Genomic DNA, 21,911 nt, shown 5'->3' on the forward strand with positions numbered 1-21,911 from the left:
TCTTTACGGCCTGACAATCCCCCTTCCCCCCAAACAGACTGAGTCCCCCAAAACAGAGGCCATGGTATCTGGCCCAGCTCTCTAGCACCCACAGTGCATCCCAGGAGCTGTCCATGAATGCTAAATCTAAAAGCAATGGCAAGGGGAAAATCACTGCAACTCGACAGGTATTTTGCAAAAGAGAATGCCTTGTAAACATTCCAACACGTGTAGGAGAGTTCCTTTCCTAGTCTTAGGCACAAACAGGTTTTCATCTACTTAGAACCTTTCTTCAGTTAGAGGAGGGTACCTGGGATCAAGACCCATGACATTGCCTGTGCAAAACTGTCTGTCAGAGTAGGATAAGAAGGATGCTTTTATAACCTTTCTAAAACTGAAAATGAGAATCAAGTTTAGTATCATTAATATGAGTGAAAAAAAAAAAAAGCCCAGCTATTAAATATCTTTTTTGACCCTTAGGATGTTTCTAGCCAACACTTCCCTTGTGTCTTTAAAAATCCAGGCTCCAGTGAAACATTTTCTGACAGCCCTCTCTACTCCCTACTGGAAAAGCAGCAGCAACAGCAGGGGCTCTTCAAGCAATAAGACCTTATCTAGTTCTCTTTAGTTTTTAGTAGATTTGGCAGGTTACCACCCAGACAGAGTTTATGGTTTAGTGTGGGTTGTCTTTTACTTAAAGGACTCACACCACCCCAAAAATATACTTAGGTCCTAACGGCTTTGAATATTAAGAATTCTCTGTAGGCTGGACCATACATTTATAGATGTTCAAGAATTCACTGTGGATTAACTATATACTACTTACTCTTCTGGGATTTCCTTAAACCAGACCACATGCGATGGTGACTTTCTAACAACTCTACTTGGAAATATGTAGGTAGGCATAATGGATAATGATTATCAGGTGCTTACTGTGTGCCAGGCATTGTTCCCAGTGCTTTCTGTATACTCACACATTTGAAACAGCCAGCAAGGGTGTGTGAAGTTTGGGAACGGTTTTATTCCCCTTTTATATAGTGAGGAAACTGAAGCACAGAGAGGTGGCAGCGCTGAGCTGCTACCCCGGGCTGCCTGTCTCTGGAACCCATCTTGCCTCCCCTGGGAAAGAGCTCATCATGAGAACTCAGGAGTGACCTGCAACATCAGAGTTGTTGTCTGTCCTGAGTCTCCAGGAGACACCTTCCCTCCCTCCCTTCTGTGCCCCCAGCCAGCTGGGCCCTGAAGATGGGAAACACATTGGCTCTGGCTGCTTGCAGATTCCTCCAGCTCTGACCAGCTATCAGCACCCCAGAGGCCAGGCCAGGCATCTTGTCTGCAGCTTAGCTAGGCAAGCGGGAAAGGCCACATGGCTACCACGTCCTGCTGGGAAAGTACCTACATGGCCAGGACCCACAACAACCCAGCTTCAGGATCCTGCCGTGCTGTGGCACACAGCCTGGTTTAGCATCTTTTTAAAAAGAGCCCCTCTCACATTTGGGCTCTGTCTGTACTGTGCGGATTGACTCCACACCCCACCTGGCACCTCTCTCTGGGACATCTCACTGTGAGCACTCCTGGATACCATAGGAGGCCCTTGCTTCTGGCTTCTAACACCATGTCATTTTGTCACGAGGCATGGCAGGGTGTCCTAAGAAAATCTGTGCTCTGCTGTCCTGCCCCCAGGGGTGGTGGTGGTGGTGGTGACCATACCTGGGTCCTGATATTTGTCCTACTTTCAGCCCCCTTGGAAACACTGGGTAACATTAGTAAGCTGCCTCTTTTCCTATAGCCCTTGCCCTGCCAGGCTTATCTTTTGCTGCAAATCTGCTCCCCCCAAATTATAAATGCAACTTCACTAAAAAATTAGTATTTGAATTTGAATAATGCAGCTAGTTTTCATTATACACAGTAGTTATGTTCTATGAAGTTACCACAAACACTGAATTTACAAATACAGAGCCATCGCTCCTACAGGACATACAGGGTTAGGTTCCTACGAGCCTCTGGTCACAACATTTTCATCAACTGATCCATACATAACTTTGTCTTATGTGTTTTTGTTTAAAAACATTTAATTTAATATATATTACTGATTCATTAGTATTGCCTATAAGGCCAATAGCTATAACTCCTGTCTGAATGAAGCTTATCCAGCATATGTGTTTTCTCTAGAAGGTGCATCTCAGCCTTCCAGCACCTAGGAACCAGACGGCACCCCAGCAGTATGTGTGAAACCACCAACAAAAGAAACGAAAATGTGAAAAACGTAGCATTAAAAATAGATCACAAGAAGAACACTTGTTCACAGCATGAGAGCAAAAACCAAAAGCCAGAGTGTCACCTTGCTTGGCCTCACCTGTGCCCAGGTGAATAATGAGAATTGACTATATATCTAATTGTCTTTTTCAACTCTGCATCAGATAGAATCTTAGAGCTGGAAGAAATCTTTACAGCCAGCACTTATTTCATACAGAAGAAAAATAAACGCTATAAATTTAAACACTGTATATTAAAACGCCTTACAACTTAATGATGAGCAGCACGTCTAAATTAATGTACTGGATTCACCTCTTTTTCTTTTTTAAATTTTATTTCCAGCCTAAATGATGTGCTGTGGTTTCATAATCAAAAGTAATTTAATCTAAGGAAAATCCTAAACGTCAGTTAATATGAATAAGAAGTATATGGAATCTGTCTATCTCAGACTCCATGACCATTCTGTCAAGAATGTTCATCCTAGAACATAGGTCTAAGAAAGTGACTCTGAAGCTTCTTAATGTCCCCATTCAGATCACTCTGTGCCCTCCAACAGACCAAGTTGGTTTTGTACAGTTTTATTTAACAAGTGCCCCAATTAACCCCTTTCCACTCTACTCATTACCCATTAGAAGGTCTGTGAAAGCGTCTTCTGGTTGATCTTCTGCTTCTTCCCACTATAATTGTCCTCAGTTCCGCAGCAACCTCATCTCTCCAAGACAAATACCAAATACAATGGGGGAGGGTGTCCCTGCTTTCTGCTTTGGCAGGGTTTGGAGGGGGTATCTTCACACATAGCATGATCTCAGAATTATCTGATGAGGAACTGGACCAAGCCTGCTCTTGCCCCTGCCCTGCAGCTTGGTAAGACATCATTGCCCTGGAAATGCTCTGTGCCAAAGCACAGATCTGCCCTTATAGATGAGCTGGAAAGAGGTCTTTAGGGTGGGAGTGAGAAATACTATCTTGTAGTGGGTTCCCAGCCAGGACAGAAAGACAAGTGGAACAATGGAGGATTCCTACTGGTAGCTACCAATCCCCCTCCCTCCTTGCTTTCCCTGGCCACTTGTTTGTAAGTAGCCTTACACCACTTTGCTTCAATGAAAGTCTTAGTACCTTTAGTATCTAGAAGAAATCCAAAGAGGATTTCTGCTTTTACCAAAAAAAAAAAAAGGACAGAAAGCAAAAATAGCGTTCAGCATTGGTTTTGCAGTGAGCTGTGATAAAGGCAGTGCACGCCCTGAGCAGCGAGAGTGGCCCTGCCAAACTCCTTCCCCAGGAACAACACCCAGCATCTCAGCATCAAGCCGCTGGAGCTTTGAACAGTGTCCATGAGCATCTGTGCTTTATCTCCATTTATTTTGTGCATCTATTAGCAGGATGTTTCTTAAGGTATCAGAAAAACCTCAGAGAGGTTATTTTTTGGGTCTGGGAATGCTCCCACATTTTTTTTCCATACAAATTAATGGTAACTGCTTCCTTGCTTTACGCCTTTGCTCTCAGCTTGAGAAAGGTTTCACAGGAATGCTATGCTTTCACATAGCAGGGAAAACCTGTCCTTGAAAATATGTATCTTTGGCTCTGGATTTCACTCGGATGCCAGAAGAGTCTAAGCATAGTGATTTGGTGAGTGCCTTGAATTGAGTGAATCAGGATCTTGTTTCTGTACATTTATGAGATACTAGATGCTATTATACGTTGGAGAGAAGTAGGAGGTCAAAGGAGTCATGGTCTGGAGGTACAAGGAAGTTCTTGTCAAGGCTGCTTGTTGTTGGTAACCCTCCACCCCCTCAGGAGAACGGAGCTGTTTAAGAGACTTCAGGATGAAAGAAGAACATCTGGAGTATCAGTAATTAAGTCTGAAATGTGGTTCAACAGGAAGTGACAAGTCTGTCCTCAGAGATCATTTCAAAGTAGGGCAGTCTCCATAGTTTAAATATCGCTGGGTCTGGAGATAGGTCTTGTGGGATTTTTTTTAACTCCTTGGGTGCCTTTAGGGCACTTGGAGGATGGCCATGTGTACACACAACAATTACAGAATTTAATCACAATGGGATATTTTTAGTTACCTTAGAAACTTGAAGATCTTTCTAGATCAATTTTCGTGGTTAAAGGACAATTTAGCCGTGTTCTCGTAACAAAAATAACCCCTGAGCGTTGCTTTAACTGAAAAATAAACGGCTTTGCAGTTGACTTACATGTTCTGTGTTCTCTCTCAAATAACTGTAGGATGGGGAAAAATCCCCTCCCCCCCCCATATAGGTTTCACCTTCTGCCTAAGAGTTCATTCTTACACAGTGATGGCTTTTGCTATTTGGCTTCCCCACTTCTACTTGGGGTTTCTATCTGAAATACAGAAAAATCTCAGCTCGACTATTCTGAAACATTTTAACATATCTCCCCTCCACTTTTTTTTTTTAAAGGAAATTTAAAAGCTCCTGATTTGGAATATTAAGTTATTTGTTCCAATGGGAGCAGAAATAAAATGTGGGGAAGGCTGACTGCCGGTAAGGAGATGTAACAACTCGCTGTCCTTGGGTGGCTGTCCTGGGCTCCCCACCCTCCTCTAGAACTTGCGCAAATGTGGAGGGCTGGTGGCCTGTAACTGTGTTGTATCATAAAAACTAATTGTTATAATTAGCCTTGTTCCCTGGAGGAAGGGACTCCTAACCCCCCAGGTGAGGGTAATGTCTTAGTTTTGAAAATCTAACCAGGCTAGGCCCTAACACCCAAAGGAGTTGCAGGCCACCCCCACCCCCGGCAGCCACCCCACTGGCAGCTGCCAAGTGGCCCCTGTCCATTAGACCAACCAAGCTTTCTGACCTCAGGGATGGCCTCACAGCTAGAATCCCTTAGCAAGGATAAAAGTGTCAAATGCAAGAAGCTTTTAATAATCTCACGGAATATTTAATAGTCCTCGAGATTTTTATTTTTCTCTAGATGTCGACACTGGACAGGGCACAGGAGGTGGGCAGGGGAGGCATGGGGTTGGGTTGCAATTTCTTTACCCTGTTCCTATTCTCTGAAATCCTGTGCTTACTCCTTTAGGATTAAGGATTCCTCGGTGGGATTTCAGGTCTATTTCCAGGTCAGAGTGATTGTTCCTCCCCATTGGTCAAGCGTTAGAGGGATGGGGCAGGTTTTTATTTTTATTTTAAAGATTTTATTTATTCATGAGAGACACGGGAGAGAGAGAGGGGAGAGAGAGAGAGAGAGAGAGAGAGGCAGAGACACAGGCAGAGGGAGAAGCAGGTTCCACACAGGGAGCCTGACGTGGGACTCGATCCCAGGTCTCCAGGATCAGGCCCTGTGCTAAAGGCAGTGCTAAACTGCTCTGAGCCACCCAGGCTGCCCTGGGGCAGGTTTTTGAAACGTTGTTATGGCTTTTGTTTTTGCTTTAACTTGATCATCCTCTTGGGCCCAGAAAAGGTTTTGCCTCTGCCACAGTGGGGGGCCTGCTGACCTGTAAACACAGACAGGAAAATTTGGGAGAAGGCTGTGAAAGAAGTCAGCATCTCTAAATCAATTTATGATGCGTGCAAATCATGTTTTCAAATATTTACAGAGTCTCTGAGGGAATTACATCACTGTTTATAGATGTTTTGATTGTTTTTTATGATTCAGGCCCCGTAGAGCCAAGCAATGTAATTCCTGAGAGATGCTGAGCCTACGCTTCGAGCCTCCCCTCCTGAGCGGAGAGTCGGGGTATAATGAGCAAAGCGCTCCCCGTAATAAACTGAGCACTGGCTGAGCAGTGGGGAGTTGTTAATGTGCTGCAGGGTGACTGGAGAACTTTCCTCAGTTTACAAGAGGTAGGGGCGAGCCATGGTAGCCCAGAATAGGCGGGAGCTGCATGCAGGTATATGCTTTGTATTGCTTTGTATCTCCCTCCTCTGGGGAGTGTTAGAAGATTCTAGTGGAACTAACTCGTGAATGATTGGGACCTGATGTTTGTTCTTAGATTCCATCTCATATGGTAAAACTGCCTTGACTTAATTAAGAGAATTGTCATCCATTCCCATGAGGGGACCAGAGAGGGAGGGGACCCCAGTTTCTCCACACATGACAGTAGGAACTAGACCAGCTCCTGTCCGTCCTCCATGACTCTGGTCCAGTCGCTATGGCTTTGACCAGTGCATTTAGCACAAGAGCCCAGCTCTGGCCCTGGGGGCCTTGTCCATCTCCTCTTCCTCGGTATCTTGAACACAAGCATAGGTTGACACCAGCATCCTTGTGGGACAGTGTGCTGCACAGGTGGAGGCAGTGAACTTGAGCCTGGTATCCCAGCTCTGCTTCTCAGTAGCTGTGTGACCTTGAGCATGATCCTTGACCTCTTTCTAAACTGGATCCTCGTGAATTCTCAGACTAGTGCCATGTCTAGTGCCAGGCATACAGTCAGCTCAGGAAATGTTTGCTGTTATTACTCAGCATCGTGTCTTCTATTAGCAAGGCCAGTCTTTGCCACAAAGCAGTAGCGGTTTAGAGCCTTGGTGACTCCCAGCATTTGATGCAATGTGTTGGCCAAAGGCTACTTGGAGAGAAGCCAGCTCCTGGGCACTGAGGGCTGATCACTGGGTATGTTAGCTGAGTCTGTATGAGAAGCCATTCTTTAAATCTCTAAGCAAGTTCCAGAACAGCAAACATCTTCTGGATTGGCAAGATAGCTTCAATGGGAGCATCCAAGAGTAGGACATCCAAGAGGGGCTGGAGGTCCCTGAGGGTCCTTGGGAAGGCCTGAATCCACTGCCTTCCTGCGGGCCTTGGAGCTTCTGGTGCGAGCCCTTAGCCCCTCCCCTCTCTCCTAGGAGCATCCCTGTGGTGCAGACGCTTCGGACCACTGCCCTGACCACTGCCTGTGCAGACCACTCAGACCAGCGCGTGGGCTACCTGGAACACGTGGTGGCTCGCATCACTATTTCCCACCCACGTCGAGGAGACCTCCAGATCCACCTCATTTCTCCTTCAGGAACCAAGTCTCAACTATTGGCAAAAAGGTAAGACCAGGCCGGCCTAGCGGGGCTGGCACAGGGGCTGGAGCTTATCAGGAGAGCCCACCCAGACTGAGGTCACAGCATCCCTGCGGGACTCCCTCACCCTCCACCCTTCCACCCCAGGCAGGTGGGTTCTTCCAAAAGCTTCCTCTTGAGGACATTCACACACAGACCCCGCTCACCTGAAACCTGGCCTTCAAAACCATCCTGGAAAACTTTCATCTCCAGGCAGTAGTGACAAGGGTTTTGTTGTTGCTTTGTTTAATGGAAAGATTTCTGGAATTCTGGCGATGATTTAATTGCTCTTAGAAGTGCACTGAAGATCATTTTTATCCTATCATTTGGGATCTGAGGTGAGCATATGTGTCGGAGGAGGACTGCCTTGCCTCCTAAACCTTCTGCATGGCCCTGCGTCATGTGTGGTGCTGTTGAACTTGTGTGGACCAGAACTCTGCTCTGTGGGAGACATGGCTTTTACGGGGCGCTCAGAGACTTCCCTCTGCAGGGTTCTCACACATGTACCTGAGAGGGCCCTTGTTTAGCTGAAGGCCTAAGAAACAGGCTCTGAATTCTGGGGCTTCACATACAGTTCATGGAAAGCTATGGAGCCATTTCTTCCACAAGGTCAGAGACAAGGAGGAGGGCTTTGATGCATTTGTGTCGCTCGGAGGTAACTGGGGTGAAGGGATTTATGGGAGCTTGGGGGAGGAGGGGAGAGGCACTGGGGCTTCTTTTCAGCACCTTAGCTAAGAGACAGAAGGAAGAGAAAGGTTTCAGGATAAGCCAGCATTTCTGGCTTTTCTTGAAAAATAGAACTGGCAACCGAACTCCACCACCTGCAACTGCCCATCCCCTGGGCGGTGGCCCACTCCCTGCTTGCCCACGCTGGGCTTGCTTGACTCCTTTGGGTCCCCTGCCGGGGGCGGCAGCCAAATTTGGAGGATAGGATTCAGAGATGGCGATTGAGCAAATGCCTCTTTTCAGGACTGGATAGGAGTTGCCCTTTTTCTTAGCCCCCTTCTACCTCACCCCTACTTAGCAGAAGACTGAGAGATTGGCCTGCTGCAAGGACAGGCAGATGTGGGCCTTTGTCTGAAGAAGTGGGGAGCCATGCCCCATTTACCACACCCGTGCCTGGTGGCTCTGCCACTGGGCGAGCACTGAGTTTGTTGGTGGTGCCCTAGAACCAGCCCTGAGACCAGATCCTGGCTTCAGTGATTTCCAGGGCTTGGCCATCGGGCTTGGTCCCTACCAGGTTAGGCTTCACTCTTGTAACACAAGAGCGTCAGGGGGCATCTTTCCCTCCTGAGGGTAGGCCTGGACCACACTCTGCCTCTGCCTGTAGAAGGCAGCCAAGGCATGAGCAGTCTGGGAGTACCAGCTGGGGAGCCAAAGCATTATGCTCTTTTGCAATCAGAGTTGTTGTTATTGTTATTGTTATTATTATTATTATTACTGGAACTTCAAGAGATCTCATCTAAAGGCCAGGTTTCTAGCACTTCTTGAAGGATTGGAAGTTTGCTGATAATGGGCCCTCATTGCCTGTGGGAACACCAGACTGGGCAGGTCTGCTTCAGGCTCCCTAGGCCAGGTACAGGCTCTACTTTTCTGTGCTCTCCTGAGGTCACCTCCCTGGAACCCTATTTGCTCCAGGCTGGATACCAGGAAACATCAGAGGTAGTGAGCCCTGACTTCAAGGTAGGACCTGGGTATGGGCACCAACTGGTGACTTGGGTTGACCAAGAGGACAGTGAGGCTTAAGAAGTTGTGACAGCAGTCTGTAGGCCAGTGGGCCAGCAATGAACTGCAAGGACCAATGGCGAGATGGCCTTTGGAGCCCAGAGACTCATGCTTCTACCCATGCTCCTTCACTTCCCAGATGGGCACCCAGGAGATGGCCATCTCTCCTCTCTCTATTCCTCCCCTCTAGAAATGTCATTTTACTCCTGTCACAACCAGGATTGCTACAAGAACTGCATATGATGATACAGATGAAAATGCCTGGTGCAGGCAGCTGGCTTCCCATCCTGTCCTGCTTCCATCCATCTACCTGACCTGGAAGAACTTTCTAGCACCCCAGCATCCCTCCTGATTTCCTTGCAATCAGTTTTTCCTCCCCTTCTAACCTCCATCCTGCTCAGGCCTAGTATGAGCCACTCACAGGAGAGAGAGCGGGTCCTGCCAAGTTCCTTTGGTTCACGATAACCTGTTTGCTAGGAAGTGTGGTTCCTGGGCCATCAAGCAATTTAAACCTGCCTTGCAGCCACTTGGCACTCTCCTGAGTCTTGGCAATTGGGTTTTTTTTTCCTGCCCCCCAGGCACAGATTTTGTGATTCTATCAAGAGTTTGTATTCGGGGATCTATTACCTCCTACCTTACTTCATATCTTGCTCAATTTGGCAGCTTTTTCAGGTTGCCAGATTCTTTTCACTGAGAGTTAAGTTGATATTCATGAAGTATTTCAACCCTTAAGGGACAGTTTTGTCTTTGTTCAGAGTGCGTTGCATTTGGCATGGTATCGTGTGTGAAAATCAGCCTTGACCTTCACACGGCTGTACCGTGTGAAGGGACAGGGTGTACCTCTCCCCCTCACTCTTCTCCATGCCCAGAACGTTCTCTCCATAAGCATGTCTATACATTCATTGGACATTTGGAGAACACCCAGATCAGGACTCCAGTCTTATATCACACAAAACATGTCTATGAACTTCTGATGGGCAATAAAGAGCCCCTTGGATTAAGACACTGTCCCCATTGGGCACCTGGGTGGCTCAGTGGTTGAGCATCTGCCTTTGGCTCATGTCGTGGCCCAGGGTCCTGGGATCAAGTCCCATATTGGGCTCCCCTCAGGAAGCCTCCTTCTCCCTCTGCCTAGGTCTCTGCCTCTCTCTGTGGCTCTCATGAATAAATAAATAAAATCTTAAAAAAAAAAAAAAAAAAAAAGACACTATCCCCAAATAGAGATGTAGTTAGATGGGGAAGGAAGAGAGAAGAACCTGAGATTGTTCCTTCCAAGGACAAGAGACCAAACAGGGCACGGGGGTATTGGAAGAAAGAGGGCGCCCGTGAGCCACTTCCTGTTTCCTGCTCAAGTCAAATAAGAGAAAAAGGATCTGAGTTGAAGTCCTAGTCTGGAAAGATCTTGGGGTATGGAAGGACCAAGAGAGGCTCATCAGAACCCTCGAGGGGAGGCTGGCAGAGGGGAGGGGCCTCCCGCACACACTGAAAAACAACCAGACTGGTCAGTTATGTCATCTCCCCCCAGATGCACCTGCTGAAGCTTGTTAAGCCCTAGAGAGTTACATGTTTTGCCTTCTTTGTATCTTTTGGAGAACAGCACACAAGAGCTAGCTAGCTCCATGAAAATGTAAAGGTTTCATGATTCCACAGGCCAGCATTTTAGAAAGGCCTCCTATGTGATGCCCCTGGGGCTTCCGTGGAAGAGTTGTGTGTGGCCTGTCCTCTGTCTGCTTTTGTGCCCTCAGGCATTGGTATATGGGCTCTGTAGGATCACTGCTGGGGTAGGGAGGAACCACACAGCTTCTGAAGGAACGTTTTGGGGGATTAGGTTTGAAGGCCTTCCTTGGTTACCTCTTAAACATTTCCTTATGCTGGAAAGAATAAAGACAGGAGTCAGTATGCAGATACAGTATGCAGATAAGTCCCAGCTCAGCCAGGTATAGGCTTTTGGACCTGCTACTCATCACTACACTTGGGATCTCTCCATCTGTAAGTCCATACATGAGGATGGCAGGAGGGAGACCATCACTCTCTTTTGTTGGGCACCTGTAAGTCCTGCTGGCCAGCTTGCCTCTCAGAATGTTTCGGGGACCCAGTGTGATAATGGAGGTGAAGCTGCTGGCCAGGGCTGTGTCATCATGCAAGGGTTTGAAAGCAGTCACCTGCTTTTACCTGCATTTTGGCCTCAGCTGAGGGCCAAGCCTCTTTCCCTTCCATTCTCAAAGCTGCTGCCTTTGAGGTGCTGTTTGGTGGGATTGTACCATCACTTGAGTAATTCCAAGGTGGGAAAGAGCCCTCTCAGACCTGGCTCCCTACTCACTGCTCCTTTCTGGACCCTTGTGTTCTTACCCCGAGTCTCCAATTGCAGATTGCTGGATCATTCCAATGAAGGGTTTACAAACTGGGAGTTCATGACCGTGCACTGCTGGGGAGAAAAGGCCGAGGGGGAATGGACCTTGGAAATCCAAGACATGCCATCCCAGGTCCGCAACCCAGAGAAACAAGGTCAGTGGCTCTCGGGAATTTCACACACCACTTTATATCTCAACCCTTTTGTTTACTCCAGACATTTATTTGACTGTAGTGTCTCTGATAATTCTTTTTTTTTTAATTGTTTTCAATGGAGATACAATTCGCCATTAATCCTTTTCAAGTATGTAACTAAGTGGCTTTCAGTACATTCACAGTGTTGTGCAACAATCCCCACTTACCCAATTTCAGAACTTTGTCATCATTCCCATTGAGTAGAGACACTCCCCATTCTCCCAGCTCCCAGCAACCTCTAATCTGTTTTCTGTCTCTGTGGATTTGCCTCTTCTGGACATTTCATGCAAATGGAATCATACAACATGTCACCCTTCACGATTGGCTTCTTCCAGTTAGCATGCTGTTTCCAAGGTTCATCCATGTTGTAATAGGTATCCATACTTCATTCCCTTTCACCATTAACATGATTTAATTGTACAGATTTGATTATCTAGAACATTTTGTTCATCCCTCCATGAGTTGATGGACAGTTGGGTTGTTTCTACTTAATGGCTGTTTTGAATCACACTGCTTTGAGCATCCATGTTTTTCTGTGGGTGTATGTTTCCAGTTCTCTTGGTTGTATGGTAATGCTATGTGACTGGTTGAGGAGCCATCAAACTGGTGTTCACAGTGGCTGTACCATTTTACCTTCCTACCAGCACAATATGAAGATTTAATTCCTTCCCGTCATCATCAACACTTGTTTTATTATTTTCATTTTCTTCTCATTATAGCCATCCCAGTGGGTGTGAAGTATATCTCACTGTGGTTTTGATTTGCACTAATTTGGCGGTTCCATGGTGTAATGGTTAGTACTCTGGACTCTGATTTGCACTAATTTCCCTAATGACTAATAATGTTGAGCATCTTTTCATGGGCTTATTGGACACTTTTACATCTTCTTTGGAGAAATGTCTATTTGGCCCTTTTGCCCATTTTAAAAACTGGGTTGTTTGTCTTTTATTACTGGGTTGTAAATGTTCTTTAAATATTCTGGATACTGGGGCAGCCCCGGTGGCGCAGCGATTTAGCACCTGCCTTCAGTCCAGGGCATGATCCTGGAGACCCAGAATCGAGTCCCACGTCGGGTTCCCTGAATAGAGCCTGCTTCTCCCTCTGCCTGTGCCTCTGCCTTGCTCTCTCTCTCTCTCTCTCTGTCTCTCATGAATAAATAAATAAAATCTTTAAAAATAAATAAATAAATATATATATATGTGTGTGTGTGTGTGTGTGTGTGTGTGTGTGTGTGTGTATATATATTCTGGATACTTGATCTGGGCCAGATATCTGATTTGTAAATTTTCTCTCCCATTCTATGGGCCGTTCTTTTACTTTATTGATTGTGCCCTTTGGTGCACTAAAGTTTTCCATGTTGATGAAATTCAGTTTATTTTTTCTTTTATAGCTTGCACTTTTAGTGTCATATTTGAGAAACTATCACCTGATCTAAGGTCAAGATTAAAATCTGTATTCTTCTGAGAGTTTTGTAGTTTTAACTCTTACATTTAACTCTTACTTTGATCTATTTTGAATTAATTTTCTGTATAGTATAAGTAAAAGTACAGATTCATTCTTCTGCATATGGCTATTCAGTTGTCCCAGCACCATTTATTAAAAAAATGAAAAAAACAAAACAAAACAAAAAAATGCCCTGTTGTGTCCTCCATTGGATGACTTTGGCACCCTTGTTGAAAATTTATTGGCCATAGATGTATGAATTTATTTCTGGACTCTTTGGTCTATTCCACTGGTCTGTTCACCACTGCCTATGCCTATGCCAGTACCACACTGTTTTGATGACCATAGCTTTTGTAGTAAGTTGCAAAATTGGGAACTATGAATTCTCCAGCTTTGTTCTTCTGTTTCAAGATTGTTTGGGCTCTTCTGGGGCCCTTGCAATTCCATATGAATGATAGGATCATCTTGTCGATTTATTTATTTATTTATTCATTCATTCATTCATTCATTCATTCATGAGAAACAGAGAGAGAGGCAGAGATACAGGCAAAGGGAGAAGCAGGCTCCATGCAGGGAGCCCGACACAGGACTGGATCCTGGGACCCCAGAATCACACCCTGGGCCGAAGGTGGCACTAAACCACTGAGCCACCAGGGATCCCCCATCTTGTCTATTTCTGGGGGAAAAAAAGGTAGTTGGAATTTTGGTAGAGATGTCACTGAATCTAGTTCAATTTGGGGAATATTTTCATCTTAACAATATTGAGTTTATAATCCATGGATTAGAATGCCTTTCTGTTTATTTCCATCCTATTTCATTTCTTTCAACATTGTTTTATGGTTTTCATTCCACATGTCTCTTACTTCCTTGGTGAATTTGTTTTTGAGTATTTTGCTCTTTCTGACACTATTGTAAATGGAATGGTTTCCTTAATTTTGCTTTTAGATTATTTTTTACTCGGGGAAGGTAGCCTTTCATGACTCTCCTTTTGGTTCATAACCATCTCTTGAACTGACTATTATTGAATTCCTACTTTGGGCTAGACACCGACGGAAGTGGTGGAGCTACACCAGGAGAGAGAACAAGAATAATCTTTATGTCTTCTGCTGTAGTCACTGACAGCGATCTCTGACATCTTCGTATCTCTCAGTTAGATTTGGACTCATAGTAAAGGACAGGGATGACTCTCCAGTCTTGCTTCTCTTTGGAGACATTTCCCTGAGGTTTGCTTTCACTTCTGTTGTTCCCAGGGGCTTGCTTCTTGATCACTCTAGAATCTTCCTCTGCCCTGGTCCTTTTCTGAATTTTCATGAAGCACAGTTTTGGGAGGTTTTTGTTTGTTTGTATTGAACCGAAGAGAAGAGCATTGACTTGCCTTATGTAGAAAACTGACTTTAAAAAAAAAAAAAAAAAAAAAAAAAAAAGAAAACTGACTTTAAATGATCAAGTCATCTATAAGGTTCCCCCGGTCCCCCCTTTAAAAAAATAACTTTCAGGGATCCCTGGGTGGCACAGCAGTTTGGCGCCTGCCTCTGGCCCAGGGCGCGATCCTGGAGACCCGGGATCAAATCCCACGTCGGGCTCCCAGTGCATGGAGCCTGCTTCTCCCTCTGCCTATGTCTCTGCCTCTCTCTCTCTCTCTGTGTGACTATCATAAATAAATAAAAATTAAAAAAAAAGAGATTCTCTTAAAAAAAGAATAACTTTCAGCCTTGAGGATAATAAGTAACTATTTTGAAAAGACATTACTATAACAAAACCTAAAAATACAAAAATGCTGAGGTGCCTGGGTGGCTCAGTCAGTTAAGTGTCTGCCTTCAGCTCAGGTCATGTTCCCGGGGTCCTGGGATTTAGCCCCAGGTCGGGCTCCCTGCTCAGCAGGGCATCTTCTTCTCCCTCCCCTGCTCCCGCTCATTTTTTCTTTCTCTCTTTCTCTCAAATAAATAAAAATACAAAAATGCAAAATTTTAAGTCACTTGAAATTCATATATTTTAAGAGCAGAAACTCCTGTATTCGTTTTTAAAGCCCCAAAGTGCACTGGCCTGCTGGTAACAGGTAAGGATCAACATCTCATGCCACCTCCATCCTCAAGCCTTCCTTGCCCCACAGGCACAAGGCAGAGTCCCAGCACCCATCGGCATCTCTGCTTGCCCAGGAGGCCAGTACTGTGGACGCAGCTGTGGAGCTGTGTGTTCACGCAGCACAACTTGTCTGTCTGATGTATATACGTGGACATCAGGGCAGAGGTCTGGAAATGCAAGTGTTTAAGTGTTGTCAGCAAGTAGCTCTGGTAATGAAAGCCACAGTGTGGATAAGCTCTCCCGGGGGGCAAACGGGGATACCCAGGGGTCTTCCAGGGGTGGGCACTGGGAGGAGATCTGTTTATGTCATGATGATTCTCACAAGTACAGGTACTGCACTTGAGGGTTGCTGTGGTACCCAGCACAGAACTACATGCCACACACCTCCCCAAGCCTTCCCACCGCCTCCTGCCCACATGGCACTCACCAGCTCTGACTTCATTTTCCATGCTAATCTCTGTCTGGCCCTTGTCTTCTGGCTCCTGCCATGTTCCCAGTACCTCCTGCTGTGGGGCTCATCACAGATCACAGTGGTCATTTGGTGAATGAGTGAGGACAATTGGAACGTTTTGTGATCATCACAATACCAGACGTTCTGTGTACTACAAGGGATGCCGGCTAAGCAATGCAGGGGATACCTCCCGAGGGTGGCTCTGCATTAAGTCCCAGAACAGGCCAGTGTCCATCTTTGGGCATGATTAGAACATAGATCTTTTGGCTGGGTGGGACAGGACCAGAATAGGCTCTTTTAGCTCTGCTCTTCTGTGGCTTATTGGAATAGAGGGGATCAGGACACACTGTCACAGAGTGCACTTTTCTGCAGCTGTTCCTGCAACGTTGCATGCACACCCACTTTACACTGGCGGGGTGCTGCTCCTGAGCTGCCCTTTGCAGGAACAAGCAGGCAAATGGTCCTGCCACTGAGACCATACTGCAAGCCCTGTTTTCTGTGCACAAGGAGGATGGATGCCTCTCTCTGGGCTACATGCTCGGCACATCCAGGCATTAGCACCTCCTCCCTTTGCAAATGGTGGCCTTGGTCTTGCTTCCAACAGTATCTCTCCAGAGTGAGGGGGGCGGGTAAAAAAAAAAGCAAGAATGATCTTTTAGCCTTTCTGCCTTTCAAAGCAGGGCTGTCCTCAACACTGACATGTTCATATGGGGACCTCAGCTACAGAAAGTGACACCAGTTGACCAAAGTTTCTCACCAACTCCAGCTTTCCAGGGCCCAGGTGAAATGCGGACTTGGGAGCTGTCTGTCACTGTTGGTACCCCGGGGAAGATTGATCCCAAAGCACATGTCTTTCCCTCCCCGCTTATTGGGTCTGGGTGGCTCCTTGGTACCAGGTCACTGCCAGCCTCATGGCAAGAATAATGCAGCAAACACAAAGAGACAGCCTGGTTAGAAAGAGCAGCACCTATCTCATTTCTCTACAGTGCCTCTGACATCCCGTTTTGGGAGTGAGGTGCTGGTTCCTGCATTGTTCACTTCAATATCCTTCACATATCTGCAACTGACTTAATAACTTAAAAAAAAAAAAAAAACAAAACAAAACAAGAAAACAAAACCCTAACAAATCAACTCAGCTCCAATGGCATGCTATGGAATAGTACTTGAAAATCTCAGTTAAGACCAGGGTTCCAGGGCAATATACACATTTAATGCAATCCCTATCAAAATACCATGGACTTTCTTCAGAGAGTTAGAACAAATTATTTTAAGATTTGTGTGGAATCAGAAAAGACCCTGAATAGCCAGGGGAATTTTAAAAAAGAAAACCATATCTGGGGGCATCACAATGCCAGATTTCAGGTTGTACTACAAAGCTGTGGTCATCAAGACAGTGTGGTACTGGCACAAAAACAGACACATAGATCAGTGGAACAGAATAGAGAACCCAGAAGTGGACCCTGAACTTTATGGTCTACTAATATTCGATAAAGGAGGAAAGACTATCCATTGGAAGAAAGACAGTCTCTTCAATAAATGGTGCTGGGAAAATTGGACATCCACATGCAGAAGAATGAAACTAGACCACTCTCTTGCACCATACACAAAGATAAACTCAAAATGGATGAAAGATCTAAATGTGAGACAAGATTCCATCAAAATCCTAGAGGAGAACACAGGCAACACCCTTTTTGAACTTGGCCACAGTAACTTCTTGCAAGATACATCCACGAAGGCAAAAGAAACAAAAGCAAAAATGAACTATTGGGGCTTCATCAAGATAAGAAGCTTTTGCACAGCAAAGGATACAGTCAACAAAACTCAAAGACAACCTACAGAATGGGAGAAGATATTTGCAAATGACGTATCAGATAAAGGGCTAGTTTCCAAGATCTATAAAGAACTTATTAAACTCAACACCAAAAGAAACAAACAATCCAATCATGAAATGGGCAAAAGACATGAACAGAAATCTCACAGAGGAAGACATAGACATGGCCAACATGCACATGAGAAAATGCTCTGCATCACTTGCCATCAGGGAAATACAAATCCAAACCACAATGAGATACCACCTTACACCAGTGAGAATGGGGCAAATTAACAAGGCAGGAAACAACAAATGTTGGAGAGGATGCGGAGAAAAGGGAACCCTCTTACACTGTTGGTGGGAATGTGAACTGGTACAGCCACTCTGGAAAACTGTGTGGAGGTTCCTCAAACAGTTAAAAATATACCTGCCCTACGACCCAGCAATTGCACTGTTGGGGATTTACCCCAAAGATACAGATGCAATGAAACGCCGGGACACCTGCACCCCAATGTTTATAGCAGCAATGTCCACAATAGCCAAACTGTGGAAGGAGCCTCGGTGTCCATCGAAAGATGAATGGATAAAGAAGATGTGGTCTATGTATACAATGGAATATTACTCAGCTATTAGAAATGACAAATACCCACCATTTGCTTCAACGTGGATGGAACTGGAGGGTATCATGCTGAGTGAAGTAAGTCAGTCGGAGAAGGACAAACATTATATGTTCTCATTCATTTGGGGAATATAAATAATAGTGAAAGGGAATATAAGGGAAGGGAGAAGAAATGTGTGGGAAATATCAGAAAGGGAGACAGAACGTAAAGACTGCTAACTCTGGGAAACGAACTAGGGGTGGTGGAAGGGGAGAAGGGCGGGGGTGGGAGTGAATGGGTGACGGGCACTGGGGGTTATTCTGTATGTTAGTAAATTGAACACCAATAAAAAATAAATTAAAAAAAATAAATTTATCAAAAGCAAAAAAAAAAAAAAAAAAAGACCAGGGTTTATTAAGTAACCAAGTCTCCTGAGTATGCTAGCTCAGACAATACTCACCTCCTGTCAGATTGAACCTGATTGATGTAATTTGTTTTAAAACTAGTTTTTGAAAACCAAGTAGCAAATGAGTCATGCATGTTCCTCTTCAGTTCCTGGGCCAAGGGAGGGGTGTGTCTGCTCCCAGGATCACTCTCCTTCTCTGGGAGAAAGCAAGGAATGGAAAGGAGTGCACATCCTGATTCATAGCTGCATTGTGTTTACCAGAGGCTTCTCGTTCATTCTTGCATTCAGCACACCTCTATTCCACTCACCTGAGTTCGGATCCGGGTGCCCTGGGACCTCACTTTTCACCAGGGAAGCAGCTGCAGGCCCAGGGGTTGGGAACATGGGCTCCACAGGGAGCCTGGCATGCAGGACTGGTGTGCGAGTCCAGTGCCCCACAGACCACCTCTGGGCCAGGTTGCTGGTGACATTGTGACCAGAGCAAAGGTCCCACCTTGCAGAACATCTTCTGGGGATACATTTTAGAAGGTTTCCACCTAGGGCCCCTGGGCAGCGTAGTCATTAAGCATCTGCCTTCAGCCTAGGTCATGATCCCAGCATCCTAGGATTGAGCCTCGCTTTGGGCTCTCTGCTCAGGGCCTGTCTCTCCCTCTGCCTGCTGCTCCCTCTGCTTATTCTCTCTCTCTCTCTCTGTCAAGTAAATAAATAAAACAAAATAAGTAAAAATAAAATGTTTAAAATAAATAAATAGAAGTTTTCCACCTAGAATGCTCAAAATTTTAAGTTTGGGTCTTTCTGAATGCAGGAAGTGTCAGTTGTCTGGACCCCCTATCTGCCTCATTCCCCTGTATCTTGTTTGAAATAGGCCTGGGATCCATCAGATCCTCCTGCCTCCACTTTTCCCAAATCTCTGATGTCTTAGTCCATTCCAGCTGCTATACCAAAGTACTGCTGATGAGGTAGCATATCAATAGCATAAGTTCATTTCTCAGAGTTCTGAGAAGTTCGAGATCAGGCTGTCAGAGTGGGCGGGTTCCCAGGAGGGCTTTCTTTTATTTATTTATTTATTTATTTATTTATTTATTTATTTATTTATTTATTTATTTTCCAGGAGGGCTTTCTTATGCGTTACAGGTGTCCACCTTGTCCTTGTCTCTTCGCATGGCAGAAGGTTGGCAAGTGAGCTTTTTGAGCCATTTTTAGTAGGACACTAACCCCATTCACAAGGGCTCTACCCTCCTGACCTAATCACCTTCCTAAGGCCCACTACCTAATACCATCACAATGGGGGCAGGTTTCAACATATGAATTTGGGGGCAGGGGGTGGTGCCTGGGCTGCTCAGTTGGTTAAGCATCTGCCTTCAACTCAGGTCTTGGTCTTGGGGCCCTGGGATTCAGCCCCAGCATCGGGCTCCCTGCTCAGGGGGGAGTCTGCTTCTTCCTCTCTCTCTGCTCCTGCCCCCACTCACACACACACTCTCTCAAATAAATTTTTTAAAAAATATTTTTTTAAAGAGTTTTTTTATTCATGAGACACACACAGGAGAGAGAAAGGCAGAGACACAGGCAGAAGGAGAAGCAGGCTCCATGCAGGGAGCCTGACGTGGGACTCGATCCCGGGTCTCCAGGATCATGCCCTGGGCTGAAGGTGGCGCTAAACCACTGAGCCACCCAGGCTGCCCAATAAATAAATAAAATCTTAAAAAAAAAAAAATATGACCTTGAGGGAATATAAGGATTCAGTCCAGAATGATACCTTGCCTTGGTGCTGTGCCTTTTCTCCCATAAGATGAGGATGAGCACACTTGGCTAAGGATTTGGGTAGAAGGTGCTGACCCAGGCCAAGAAACTTAGGATCACTCCCCCACCACCCCCCTTCCCCATCCTGCCCTCACCTCAGAGCCCACATTGGTGGTCACCTGCCCGGCACAAGGCAAAGTGTATGCACCTGCACCACTCCAACCAGCCTTCCTGCCTAGCCCCCTGGGGCTCCTGCAAGCACCCTGATGCATGTGGCAAAATGGGTCCTCTCCTGTTTGGCTGGAAGCGAGTTTGGCCTTGGGCAGCATCCAGGATATCTTTGCTCCATTCTTCTCCCATTCACTCAGCATGCACTTACTTAGACTGCATGTGGGCCACATACCAGATCTGCTGGGCAGGTGCAAGTGGAAGCATGCTTCTTCATTCTTCATCTCTGCACCCCATTCTGCGCCTGAGGGTTCAGTTTGGTGCTGGGCACAGAGAGCTCCGTCAGGGCTATGGTGTGTCTTCTGTACCCAGATCACACTTCCTTCATGACCATGAGCCTGCCTGAAGCTCTTGGGCACCTCCACCATCTTCCCCTCTGAGGGGAGCTGTGAGACATCAACTTTAAACAGAAAATATCCTCAAGCAGGCTTCCCAATCTTCTGTCATCGACACCATGTATCTTATTCTAGGACTCCAATGGGTTCGTTTCACATACTTGGTATTCACATAGTAATAAATAGACTGTCTGAGACAATTGATGGCACTTTTAAAACTTCTATGTCATTTCTCTTGAATGCAGAGAATTCACTTTTTCTTCTTGATTGAAATTTCTTTTTTTTTTTTCCTCTAGTTTTGCCTCTGATTCCAAAAGAGCAGCAGACCACATGGGGCAGGTTTTTCTTGATCTCACCAGCATTTCCAAATTCCCACTGATCTAGGGGGAGCAGTAACATTTATCAAAGAGAGGAATGGGCTGATAGTCAGTGCTTAGGTATTCTCCATCAGGTACTGATGTCATCTGATCTCATTGATAAAAGTCAGTATAGAAGTAGGGCATCTTAAACAGTCCTAGATGATGATAAGGAATTAAGGTTTATGGAAAAGAAGTTCTTATTGATAGTGATACATACAACAGTAGTTACGAGTGAAGTATTAATGAGATCTAGGACTTACTTTAAAAAACTTAAGGAGAGAGGCTCCTGGCTGGATTAATCAGTAGAGCATGCAACTTGATCTTGGAGTCAAAGCCCCATGTTGAGGGTAGAGCTTACCTAAAAAAATTTAAAAAATAAAAAATAAATACTTCGGGGGACATGAGGTGGAGGAGCAAGGAAGGAGTAAACAGGGGAAAATAGGCAGAACATTGATGATTATTGGTACTGTGTGATGGGAACATGGGAACCCATTGTATTGTTTTCTCTATGTTGTCTTCACTTGAAAATTTCCATCATGAAATTGAAAAAAAAAATTCACATGGGGGACATTTCTTCCCAAGAGGTCAAAATAAAGGCTGTCCTAGAGATTTAGATTGCATGGTTAAATAAATTAACAACAATGAAGTTGCCTGGGAGCAAATATAATTCCCCATATACGTGTGAGGAACAGAAAGGTTCAGTATGCCATGGAAGAGCTAGTTTCTTTGAACTAGGTTATTTGGACTTTCTTTATCCTTAAATCTGTATAGGAATAAGGCAAGGCACCAAACTGTGTGTGTGTGTGTGTACATGGATTAGAGTGGGATCATGTGTGTATATATGTGTGCATGGGAGTATGTATGTATCTGTATATATATGTGCACGGAAGTATGTACGTTTGCATGAATGTATGTACTATGTGGGTATGTATATATGCATGAGTGTAT

General features: G+C 45.4%; 1 protein-coding gene across 3 annotated transcripts in view; it reads left to right on the top strand.

Annotated features, from left to right (window-relative positions):
- Positions 1 to 21,911, top strand: part of PCSK6 (proprotein convertase subtilisin/kexin type 6) — a 185,269-nt gene that overhangs the window by 117,576 nt on the left and 45,782 nt on the right. For 2 of the 3 annotated variants that reach the window (XM_038532633.1, XM_038532634.1), the window contains exons 12-13: positions 7,041 to 7,229; positions 11,335 to 11,471. In XM_038532633.1, coding sequence (XP_038388561.1) covers positions 7,041 to 7,229; positions 11,335 to 11,471 — 326 coding nt within the window. Of the gene's footprint in view, positions 1 to 2,151; positions 2,346 to 7,040; positions 7,230 to 11,334; positions 11,472 to 21,911 lie in introns of those variants that run through there. The other variant, XM_038532635.1, reaches the window with a different exon arrangement.

This window comes from Canis lupus, chromosome 3 (assembly GCF_011100685.1).
Source record: "Canis lupus familiaris isolate Mischka breed German Shepherd chromosome 3, alternate assembly UU_Cfam_GSD_1.0, whole genome shotgun sequence".
Classification (NCBI taxonomy): Eukaryota; Metazoa; Chordata; class Mammalia; order Carnivora; family Canidae; genus Canis; species Canis lupus.